This window comes from Trachurus trachurus (assembly GCF_905171665.1).
Source record: "Trachurus trachurus genome assembly, chromosome: 9".
Classification (NCBI taxonomy): Eukaryota; Metazoa; Chordata; class Actinopteri; order Carangiformes; family Carangidae; genus Trachurus; species Trachurus trachurus.
This window is the reverse complement of record NC_139895.1, coordinates 8,649,928-8,662,834: the sequence shown is the minus strand read 5'-3', so window position 1 is coordinate 8,662,834 and position 12,907 is coordinate 8,649,928. Positions and strand designations below refer to the sequence as shown.

The window sequence follows — 12,907 nt, the reverse complement described above, 5'->3', positions numbered from 1 at the left end:
AATATCTTATAATATACAACATTGTAAGACATTATTTTCCTTTTATTATTTAAATTTCAGACTTGTGGAAACCCTGAATGATACAATCCAATACAACCTCCCTGTAGTTCACGCTCTCTTTGTGACGCTCATAATGTTTCGTTTACTGTTTTATTTGACTGAATTAAAGATGACAGAAATATTACAAAGCACCTTCAATGTAGATGTAAAATCCAGCCTCTCTAATCGCAAAAATGCAGATAATAAAGCGTTTACCCAGCAGCCAGGACACATTTACATGCAACTGTTGCTGCAGTACCTCAATGTCACCAACAGAGGTCCATAAGAGTCATGCATCAGGTTCAATCCCATGAGCAGCACTTCATTCATTCATTCATTAAGTTTGCAACCTCTGCCTCCAGCTTCTCCATGATGGTATGACTGGGTTCTTCTATTTCCTATTTATTTTTTCTATTCATGTATTTTCCTCTATCTCTTCAGACTGCATAGCTGCCTGTGGCCCGGTGGAGTTTGGGTTAATTGCAGTTTGTCATGTTTTTTTGTCTGATGATCATCCTGACTGTTCGCCGCCTGTGAAACGTTGGCAGCTGTTCTGTGGTGAGAGAGCGGGTCGTAACTTCTCACCGCAGCTCTTTATGGACTCTGAGGAGACGACGTGTAATAGCTCCTGTCCGACACTTCCATGACAGATGTGCAAGCAAAATACCAGGCCGTTATTGATCTCTGATGGGCCGAGAGGGGAAAAAAGCCAATATGACCACAGGAAGCAATTTCATCCCTGCGTGTCTCTTCTTTTTCTTTTAATGCTGGCTGCGCACACCACTAAACTCTGAAACACATCCACCACACAACACATAGGGAATAAATAAACATCCTGAAGTAAATAATGATGAAGCCTTTCAAGGTTCAGTATAATAATCTGCTGCCTCGCATTCAGCAGCAACCAGGAATAAAACAGTGAAACACAACTAAACAAATGAGAGCAACATGCAGTATTGTGAAATGTTTGATAATGAGCGTTTGATCTCAAATCTACGGTACGGTACGGTGGCCCAGAGGTGCAAAATACAACAGCAAATCAGAAAACACAACAGCAAAAGAGAAAACACAACACAAAAAGAGAAAACACAACAGCAGAAGAGAAAATACAACGGCAAAAGAGAAAATACAACACAAAAAGAGAAAACACAACGGCAAAAGAGAAAACACAACGACAAAAAGAGAAAACACAACAGCAGAAGAGAAAAGACAGCACAAAAAGAGAAAACACAAAAAGAGAAAACACAACATAAAAAGAGAAAATACAACGGCAAAAGAGAAAAGACAGCACAAAAAGAGAAAACACAACAGCAAAAGAGAAAATACAACGGCAAAAGAGAAAAGACAACAGCAAAAGAGAAAATACAACATAAAAAGAGAAAACACAACGGCAAAAGAGAAAACACAACGGCAGAAGAGAAAATACAACACAAAAAGAGAAAATACAACACAAAAAGAGAAAACACGACGGCAAAAGAGAAAACACAACATAAAAAGAGAAAACACAACATAAAAAGAGAAAATACAACATAAAAAGAGAAAACACAACAGCAAAAGAGAAAATACAACATAAAAAGAGAAAACACAACACAAAAAGAGAAGACACAACGACAAAAGAGAAAACAATGGCAAAAATTGTTAATTTGTCGTTGTGTTTTCTCTTTTGTTGTTGTGTTTTCTGATTTGCACCTCCGGGCCACCGTAGAATGAACACCCTGAAGTAAATAATGTTGTGATGAAGCCTTTCAAGGTTGAAGGATCGAGGTTCAGTATAATAATCTGCCGCCTCGCATTCAGCACCAGACGCCGGGTCAAAAATGAAACACGAAAAAAAAAAAAAACAGAACAAAATATTGTGAAATGTTTGATAACGAGCGTTTGATCTCACATCAGCATCAACTCTGTATAATCTGTGAGCTCGGCAGAAACAAAGCGTGAGTTTTATAGCTAAATGGGATTTGCAGAGCACAGTTGAATGCAAAAGTACGAGGCGTCCACGCATGTGATGTGTGTGTGTGTGTGTGTGTGTGTTCAGGGTTCCTACACATTTGAAATGTCCAAATTCCAGACTTTTTCCAGACCCTAATTTCCAGACTTTTCTGTAAAAAATTTCAAATAATTTGTGATATTTAAGTAAATAGACGTGCATAATATAAAAAAAGCATGCAATTTATCTTGTTTTCATTATTCGGAATGGGTATGCCATTATGCAACCAAATAATTTCCAGAAGATTGTAGCTAAGTACAATAGCACATACAAAATAGTTAACCCAAATAACTTCAGATAAGACCAAACCAAGATAAGATAAATAAAATAAATATATTTCCATACAATAATTTCCATTTTCCATACTTTTCCAGACCTGGAAATGTATAAAATCAAATTCCATACTTTCCATACTTGCGTAGGAACCCTGTGTGTTAGAGGGAAATGCAGAGACACACAATACAGCAACTAATCAGAACAAACAGAGGAGGAAGAAGCAGAAGAAGGGAGAAGTCGCTGTGATTTTATTTTTATGGAGACGAATTGTGATGAGGACGGAGATGAGAGGGAGGAACCGCTGAGCTGCTCTCACTGATGGAGCCTCGTTAATGACGGAGGATGTGACAGTCAAATAAGGGACTTGATTCTTCTCTCATCTACTGTAGCAGCGTCTGTGTGTGTGTGTGGTTGTCTTCAGGCGTTGCCCTGAAAATGTAATTGTTGTTTATCTCATCACTGACAGTACCGTTACTGCTGATGAGGCCACACACACACACACACACACACACACACACACACACACACACACACACACACACACACACACACACACACACACACACACACACACACACACACACAGTAGGAGGAGTAGTAACATCTGTCAGTTGTAAATTTGTAATTCGTCCAATCAGGGATGAGTTAGAAATCGTGACACAGATGGCGAGGTGTGTACTGTATAGACTTAAAGGGGAAAAAATATGAAAATATCACTTTTTGAGGCTCTTTAATATGTATTTGGCTGTTTTGTTGCCTTCCGGCCCCCAAACGGTGAGAATTGACAAAAAATCTGTATTTTTTTTTTTTTTTTAACTCATGAACACATATGTTCAAATATCCAAACCAATAATGTTAAAAACTCATTGACCCTCCTGTTGTCCTCCCGGGGTAAGGAAGGAAGGATGAAGGGAAAGATGGGAGGAAAGAAGGAAGGGAAGGAAGGAAGGAAGGAGGGAAGGAAGGAAGGAAGGAAGGAAGGAAGGAAGGAAGGAAGGAAGGAAGGAAGGAAGGAAGGAAGGAAGGAAGGGAAAAGAAGGAATGGAAAGGGAAGGAAAGAAAGAAAGAGGGAGGGAACAGATTTGGTCAATTGGGTCAAAAAGGAAGGAGGAAGAATGAAGGGAACGAAGGAGTGAATGGAGGAAAAGGGAAGGGACAAAGGAAGGAAGGAAGGAAAGAAAGATGGAGGGAGGGAACAGATTAGGTCAGGGAAGGAAGCAGAAAAATGGACAAAGGAAAAGATGGGAGGAAGGAATGAAGGATTGTGGAAAGAAGAAAGGGAAAAGGAAGGAAAGAAAGATGGAGGGAGGGAGGGAACAGATCAGGTCAAGTGGGTCAAAAAGGAAGGAAGAAGTAAGGATGAAGGGAACAAAGGAAGTAAGGGAGGAAGGAAAGCTGGAGGGAGGCAAAAAGAATTGTGGAAAGAAGGATGGGAGAAAGGAAGGAAAGAAAGATGGAGGGAACAGATTGGTTCAAGGAAGGAAGGAAGGAAGGGGAAAAGGATTGTGGAAAGAAGGAAGAGAGAAAGGAAGGAAAGACCCAGAAGGACAGTATCAAGTTTTGGTCATAATCCTTACGGTACAGTATGTCTTAATGTCACATGTGTTGGGCGGGTCTCTGAAAATTAGTAATTAGTAGTTACAGTAGTTACAGTTACTGGTTACATCTCTCAACAAGGAATTACTTTACAAATTCCTGCTTTATTATTTATTCATGTGGCTCAGTGTTGTATGTTGATCAGTGACAGAGTGTGAAGACGAATTTCCCTATGGGACAATAAAGGCATTCTATAAAATTTAAGTAATTTTCAACACTTTTTCTTCTTCAGTTCTCTTATTGACCCTCCTGTTGTCCTTCCGGTTCCCTTCCTCCATCCTTCCCTCTTTCCTTCTTTCCACAATCCTTTTCCCCTTCATTACTTCCTTCCTTAAACCAATCTGTTCCCTCCATCTTTCTTTCCTTCCTTTCTCCCTTCCTTCTTTCCACAATCCTTCCTTCCTTCCTCCCTCCCCTTCGTCCATCCTTCTGCTTCCTCCATTGACCTAATCTGTTCCCTACCTCCATCTTTCTTTATTTCCTTCCTTCCTTCCTTCATTCCCTTCGTCCTTACTTCTTCCTTCCTTTTTGACCCAATTGACCTGATCTGTTCCCTCCCTCCATCTTTCTTTATTTCCTTCCTTCCTTCATTCCCTTCGTCCTTACTTCTTCCTTCCTTTTTGACCCAATTGACCTGATCTGTTCCCTCCCTCCATCTTTCTTTCCACAATCCTTCCTTCCTCCCATCTTTCCCTTCATCCATCCTTCTGCTTCCTTCCTTGACCTAATCTGTTCCCTCCATCTTTCTTTCCTTCCTTCCTTTGTCCCTTCCCTTTTCCTTCCTTCACTCCTTTGTTCCCTTCTTCCTTCCTTTTTGACCCAATTGACCTGATCTGTTCCCTCCCTCCCTCCCTCTTTCTTTCCTTTTCCATTCCTTCTTTTTCCCTACCTTCCTTCCTTCTCTTCCTTCTTTCCTCCCATCTTTCCCTTCGTCTGAGGAGGATTATAACATTTCTCTCTCTGTCTCTCTGTGTTTGAGACTGAAGCACAGACACTTTCTGTTTGTGTTGCAGCTATTATAACACCTGCACCATTAAACAACACGTGACTAATAGTTTATAATAACCCTGTTCTTAGTGTTTGTTTGTTTTTATTCTGTTTTATGCTTCTCTTTTTTTTATGTTTTGTCTTTATGTAAAGCACATTGAGTTGCCTTGGTATGAAATGCGCTGTATAAATAAAGATGCCTTTCCTTGCCTATATTGAATGTGTAAAAACGCACAAACATCCTCCGCTTCCCTGAACAGATGATGTGTCCTGATGATGAGGAGAAATCAAAGAGAAGGAAATGATAGAAAGGATGGATAGAGGGGGGAGAAAGACATGGAACATGGAAAAGAGGAGAGGAAGAGGAGGAGGAGAAGAGGAGCAAAAAGGGGCGCGCAGCCAGGAGAGTGAGTGTGAGGAAAAGGAAGTGAGAAGAAAAACTCAAAAATGAAAATGCAAACGCATGAAGACAGTTCAGGAGGAAGGAAAGTGGAAAGAGGAGAGAGAGAAAGAGAGAGAGAGAGAGGGGGAAAGATGTTAAGAGAGAGCTGAAAGGAAGAAGTGAAGGGAAGAAGAGAGGAAGGGAGATGACATGAGATAAAAGCAGAGGGGGAAAAGGGGGTAATGGAAAAGGGATGGGAGAAGAAGAGGAAGAAGAGGAAGAAAGGAGGGGAGAGGACAGGAGATGAGATGAGAGGAAAAAAGCGGTAATGGAGGGGCGGAGGTCAGGAAAAGAGGATGGAAGCAGAGAAGAGAGAAAAAGAGAAGAGAGAGGAGGAGGAAAGAAGGAGAGATGGAGTGGAGGGAGTCCAGTTGAAGCCAGGAGGGACCTCTACTGGAAAACACCATCAACAACCTCATCATGACGGAGAGAGAGAGAGAGAAAGAGAAAGAGAGACGCTGTGATGGATTTAATTTTAATGGATGTTGTCAATGACGCGTTTCTTGGGGCAAAGATCTGAAGTGTCAGATATTGATTGAAGGAAGTGGGCGTGGCCTATTTTAATCAATATCTGCCATCTTAGTAAGTCAAGTTTCTCATTTTGCACACGACGGAGAGGGGGAAATCGATGTCATGACGACAAACGACGTACAAATGAAGTCTCACTCATGGATTATTATCAGTATCAACAGCAAATAATAAAAATATAGTACAAAAATGTATATATATATATATATTTTTTTTTTTGGGGGGGGAGAAATGAGTTCCCAATAGAAAAGACGATACAACTCCATAATAACAACCCACTACTAAGCAGTGTTACATCCTGAATTCATCATTTATGAAGCGTTCTTCTGTCATTAATACTAGTTAGATGTTTAATTCTAACTTTATTAATAAGCTTATCTATAATAAAACATCTACTAACAAACTCACTAATCAAATGTAGTTCATGTCTAAACCATTGTTTGGATAACTGCAGCATAAATGTTCATCTAAATAGTTTATAGATCATTTCCTGACACTTTATACATGTCTTAAACCTAAATAACTGGTTTGTAGTTGATATGATTTTTTTTTTGTTTTATAAAAAGCAAAATCCATTATTTATTAAGAATAAAAAACACAACCATTAAACGCAGTATGGATGATCTAATTAATCCAGAGTTAAACACTGACAACCATGTTTATGAATTAAGTATCATGTGCTTTATAACTGTTAAATGTAATCATGCTTGACTAATGCTCAACAGTGCGTTTTTATTCTATAAAGTGAAATATTAAGAATTTATTCAGTTTTCACTTCTGTTCAGTCAGTTCGTGCGGGAAAACACACACACACCAGTGAGGTGAGGCTCTGATTGGCTGCGGCCGACACACACATTAGTGAAATCCTGTGAGCGGCTTTCAGCTCCGTCCACTCAGCAGCAGATGCAGCCGGTCTGAGCGGAGGCGTTAGGCGGTGACAGCCAGGAAGAGTCCAGCTCTGTGACCGACCGACCACTGCTCTCTAATCGAGGAGGGCGTTTAAAATTCAGATGATTCATTTTCAGCTTTTGACTGAGCTGCCAAATCACAAAACAAACACAGACAAGACACACACAATACGGCTTCATTGTGTTCAATACAAACAACTAGTGTAGTGCGAGGTGGTGGTGGACGAGTATAAAGGCAACAGAAGGTTAATGTGTTTTCACATACAGTATAGACACAGAACTGAGTGCAGCAGTGTAAGCAGCATTATGTAATCAACGCTTCTAAACATATGCTTTTGAAGGGATTATCCCTTTTGCTGCACTTTGGTTGAAAAAGGATTTACAAGATGTTTTCTGGGACAATGCATTCAAGTAGGAAAAAAGTTGCATCCTGCAAATCGGCAGATAGCAGCTGAACCTGTGACACACTCAACATCACATCACTAAGATAAAAATCTACGGACGCGCAAATCTCCCACTGATGCACGGAAGAGTCGTTCAATACAAAAAAACAAACAATCTCCCTTTAACCTGTGGTCGACTGTCTTTCTCCACAGTCTCTCCACAGACAAACAGTGTGGAGGAAAACATCTTCTTCCTCATCTTAACAGACAAATAAAATGTTTTCACGGTCAGTTTCCTCCGCTGCTCGTGAAATTTAAAGGGATAGTTCAACATTTTGGCAAATTCGGCCATCACCATAATCCCTATAGTCATAGCAGTAGGTTCATTACATTTAATGTTCGGTGCATATTGTTTTGAGATCAGCGGGGCAGAGACGTGAGCTGCTCAGTGAACACAATGGAGGTGAACGGTAGCTACAGGTCCCCTGTCCCTCATCAAACTCATCAAATACACAATCCAACAACTCCAAAACTCTCTGGTGGACAAGTTGTGACCTGCACATTCACCACGCTATGAGATAATAACAGAACGTTACCAGACAGAGTTGTTTTAGAGGTAAATGCAGCCGGAACTACATTCCTCACACGGCTGCTGGGCGGAGGGATATCAAAAGTGCAAGTAGAGTATTTGCTTCAGGTGTCGTAATGTTACACAATTATACATGATTATTTATATTCAGAAAACTTTGCCAACTAACTGACTAAATATGAGCTGCAAAAACCCGCAGCAGAAATCTCAGCGTGAGAGTTGTTATTGTTTATCTTTTTATTCTCATTTTATTGTATTTTTAATCTGCCTGTTCTTTTATTGCTCTTTCTAATTTCTTTTTTATGTATTTATTCCTTTTATCTTTTTTTATGTTTATTTTTAATTCTCATTATGTTTTTCTTAACCATTTTGTGCTCTATGTGTTGTATGTAAATCACTGTGCAGCACTTAAGCACTTAAGAAGTTGTGAACACTTTAAAAAAAAAAGAAAAAAAAGTTGAATTCATTTTGTTTATTGTAACATCAGCATCACAATATTGTAAATGTTTGTCTTTAGCTGTGTCTGTCACTTTAATGTGTCCCTAGAAACACTTCTGTTGTTATGAATTTTAGTTTTTTTGTCTGCATCTGTGTCTTTGTGTTTTCTCTGGGCCACCGTATAGAGTCACAGCCTAAATCGATTTTTATTAAATGACCGCTCTGAGGAGCAGCGATGCCACAACACAGACGTACAGAGATGATCCGACACGCTGCAGCTTTAATGGAGCGGCCCGTTGTGTTTGTGTTTGTAAATGGAGGCGGTCGTCTCTACACACAGAGGGCACCGCCGTTGCCGTCAGCAGCCAGGCGTGGGCTCCTGCAGATGTGCGCCGACTTAATAACAGCTGTGTGTCGACTACAGGTATCAGAGCAGACCGGAGAGGAGGAATCCAAATGTATTCAGATCACATCCAGGTACAAGCAGCGTGTGATCGTTGTGGTTGATAAGAGGGGGAGAAGAGTGTGGCCTCTGACCGCACTGCAAAAACTGTAAGACTCTTATCAAGAACATTTGTCTTATTTCTAGTCGAAACAAATCTAATTCTACTTAAAATAAGACTCGTCACATTAAAAATAGCTTGTTTTTAGACATTTTTTACTTCTTTCAAGCATATTTTCACGTGAAATAAGTAGAAAGATCTGATAGTGGAGCAAGTTTTTCTTTCTTATTACAAACACAAAAAACTTTTTCTACTCATTTCAAGTGAAAATTAGTTTGAAATAAGCGAAAATTATCTAAAAACAAGATCATTTTTAGGTGATGAGTCTTATTTTAAGTGGAAAGAGGTTCGTATTGAATAGAAATGAGACATTTTGACAAGAAATAAGACAAATATTCTTGGAAAGATTTGGGGTTTTTGCAGTGCGTGTGACACAGAAGAGCTCACTAATCAAGTTTAGCTGTTGCAAACTTTACTGCTGCTTCTTTTAAAAAAAACGGACACAAAGCATTCACTCCTCAGAATAATACCTGTCTGTTTTCAGCTCTTCAATGTTCCCCTTCCTTCACCAATTAGTCCCTGACCTTGTCTCCTTATTGCCGAGTGCAGGACAGGAAGCAATTACTGTTTAAAACTGTCAAAAGCTGCGACGATACACATCATCATGCTCTCTATTTATATCAAATGTAGAGGTTTGCAGAGGCCTGACAGAAGATTTAGGACAAGAAATCAGTCTAATATATATTCAGGATCCACACAGTTTATTCATGTGGGTAATTATTCATTTAAATAGGTAGTTACTTCAGGTTCCTCATTGACAATCAGGACATTAACTGCATTCGATTTTTTCTGCACTATCACTGTAACCTAATGATGTGCATGACTGAAGCTCTTCGTGCTGTTTTGTTCTGCACTTTGGGAGCTATACATGAACATTTATCTTAGAAGGGGAAATATTATGGAAATATAACTTTTTGAAGGCTCTTTAACATATATCTGGGTGTTTGTCTTGCCTTCTGGCTCCCAAAATGTGAGAGTTGACAAAAAAAAATCTGTAATTTTCAGGCTCCCTGGGTTGAAATCCATTTAGTTTTACAAGCTCAGTTGTCTGACATGATGTAATTAGTGATCGAATTTGCATAACACCACCCCTACCTGTGAGTACTGGTAGAAGTGGGCGGGGCAAGCAGTGGTTCATTTGCATTTAAAGGGACAGGCACTGAAACCAGTCGTTCTGAACAGGGCTGTTTTGAGAGGATGAAAAGAGCTGTGATGTTTGATCCTTGGGGGATTTTGACTGAAACATGTCACAGACATGTCTTTAAGACACCTGGGAACTATTTTTAATTTGTGGAAAAGGGGCAGAATATGTCTCCTTTAAAGGAAAAAGCTGAAATTCACTGCTGTGACTGACCAATCAGCTTTATCGGACCACTGAACAGCTGTGGTTGTGTAAACATTAAGATTTGGACTTACGATGTTCATGAGCGTCAGGAGGTAGTTCTGCACGTGCTCTTTGCCGTGGAATCGAACCACCGAGTCGTCGACCCCCAGCAGGATTTCGATGTTGTAGTCGTCCTCCCCGGCGTCTCTGCGGCGACGGCGGCGCGCGGTGTCGTTGACCTGCCGGGCGATGGAGTCCAGAGCCCCGGGCACGTCCAGCTCTGGTTCTGCACGGGGACAGCGACAGAGCGACAGAGCGACAGGTGAGTGCAAAGTGCAACTTCTGCAAAGTCTCTAATTATCTAATCTTGTCACGGTAAACAAAAGGCGACGTCGCAGACACCTGAGAACAGAATGGGTTTGTCAACAACAGCTGCTGCAACAAGGGGCTTTTATGTTGAAAGGCTGACGGAATAAATTTACATCTTGATCCATGATTACATAAAAGAATTAGAGTTAATTACAAGAATATAGGACAGAAACACATCGGCGGCTTTAATCCACATTAGTAAACAAGCGAGGAGGCAGAGCTGTTATTACATGTCACAAATGATAATAAAGACGTTCATGAGTCACACAGGTGAGTTTGCAGCATTTCTCTCGTGTAATTTAAATATTTATAAGGTTTAGTTTGTGTCGTTTGAACGAGTCAAACCACATCATGATGATCTGCTTAAGGTTGGATGAGATTTCCTATTTAATTCACAGATTAATCGAAGGTGAAAATAAGACAAATTGTCTATTTCCCACTTTTTTTTCAATGAAGTTGAACACTTGACACTTTATACATGAATAACATGAATATGAATGAACTTAATCAAACATCAATGAAAGGTTGTTTTCTTTTAATACCCAGTCAGATAACCACTCATACAGTTGTTCACATCACTGTCTTTCATTCTTCACAGTGCATCTGTGTCCCTGAAGCCAGTCTATGATGAGGTGTGGGTTTCCATTAACACCTATTATACCGTACCGTACCCCCCCCCCCCCCACACACACACACACACACACACACACACACACACACGGCTTGATCTTAAAAGGATAGTTCACCCAAAATTCAAATTTCACTAATTATCTACTCACCCTCATGTCGACTAAGGGCTGGGAGAAGTTTCAGAGTCCTCCGTGGCTTCTCTGAGTTACAGGGGGTCTCGGCGTAGCAGTGCATGTCCATATAACGGTTGCAAATGGATACCACTTTTCTTCATAACAAAAAGACACACCAAATCTCGCGCGATTTGTCAGTAATCGCATTGATGCCGGCGCAAATCGCGCAAGATTTGGACGGACCAGGAAGAGGAGCTTCCGCTACAAAACAAGCTTGAAATATAGACTTATTTAATTTTTTTCGGAACAATTTCGCATTTTGGGGCTTCAATACAAGACGGACATTACATACGAGCAGCATGGAGGTATTTGGATGTTTTTTGGTGTGTCTTTTTGTTACGAAGAAAAGTGGTATCCATTTGCAACCGTTATACTGACATGCACTGCTACGCCGAGACCCCCTGTAACTCAGAGAAGCCACGGAGGACTCTGAAACTTCTCCCAGCCCTTAGTCAACATGAGGGTGAGTAGATAATGAGTGAAATTTCAATTTTGGGTGAACTATCCCTTTAATGAAGCCTTGGAGCTGCTGCTGTCGTCTTTGTGAGGTGAACACTCGCTGAAGACTCTTGAGCCTGTTGAAAGCTGCTGAAAGCTCCACATTAAGGCTCCTGAAACCTCCTCAACACTCGGAGCAAAAAGCAGCCCATAATACACGACTACACTACACTATCTGTTGGTCCATTCAAACCAACGGCTCCATTTCCCTCTCTGACAAAAAGCCAATGCGATTCCCAGCCAGTAAGACAAACAAACAATCTACAGTTATTTCAAGGTTTTTTTTTTTGTTCTTTTTAACAATTCATAGATTATCCTCTGTGGTTATATAACAGACGAATCAGATTTGACTTCAAAAGCGGCACTCGATATGAGAATGGAAGTGAATTATTATCAGTCAGTATTTGGTCCCCTGTGCGCTCACTGATACTGAAACAGACCATGAAATTGCTAATACAGTAACACCCCCGCTCCCCTTTTTTTCCTGATGGAGTGCTTAATGCCCCCCCTAATACTGCTTAGCTATACACTGTGAAGGCCAAGGCCGTCTCCGTCGAGCCTCTCGGGGAGCGGCGCCGATATGAAATCCTTCATCTGGTCGGTCGCCTCGGTAATCCTGACGAAGGCAAACGACTCCGACTCCGAGAGCTGATCGAGTGGCCGCAGATATCCCTTACTCTTAACGCTTTGCTGCTTTACAGTACCGAGCACTACAGATTAAATTTTCCACTATAATGGCTGGGAAAAAATAAAATGAGAGAGAGTGAGACGAGAGAGAGAAAAATATCCTCAGGGTATCAGAAGCTAGCCCGGTTGGTCTTAAAAGCAACCAGCAGGAGAGTTGCAGGTTCAAACCCCAGGAGGAAAAAAAAACAACAACCTTGGTTTAGGATGTGAATGAATAATCAGAGTTTCTTTGATGGAGGCTCCTGGTTAACAGTGAGTTCACGCTTTGTTTTGGTCTCAGCAACAATGAAAAGTTATTCTATTCGTCTTTTATTTTTACTATTATTATCAGTTTTGCCTCTGTTAAAGCTCCATATGGTATAAAGGTAGATGTTTGTGTTAAAGCTCCATATGGTATAAAGGTAGATGTTTGTGTTAAAGCTCCATACGGTATAAAGGTAGATGTTTGTATTAAAGCTCCATACGGTATAAAGGTAGATGTTTGTGTTAA

The 12,907-nt window shown here is 40.5% G+C and overlaps 1 protein-coding gene across 1 annotated transcript in view; it reads right to left on the bottom strand.

Moving 5' to 3' along the window:
• Positions 1-12,907, bottom strand: part of adamts3 (ADAM metallopeptidase with thrombospondin type 1 motif, 3) — a gene marked incomplete at its 3' end in the record, with an annotated part of 186,279 nt that overhangs the window by 101,586 nt on the left and 71,786 nt on the right. The window contains exon 5 of the mRNA XM_083978186.1: positions 10,153-10,346. Within this exon, the coding sequence (XP_083834312.1) occupies positions 10,153-10,346 (194 nt within the window). The remainder of the gene's footprint in view (positions 1-10,152; positions 10,347-12,907) is intronic.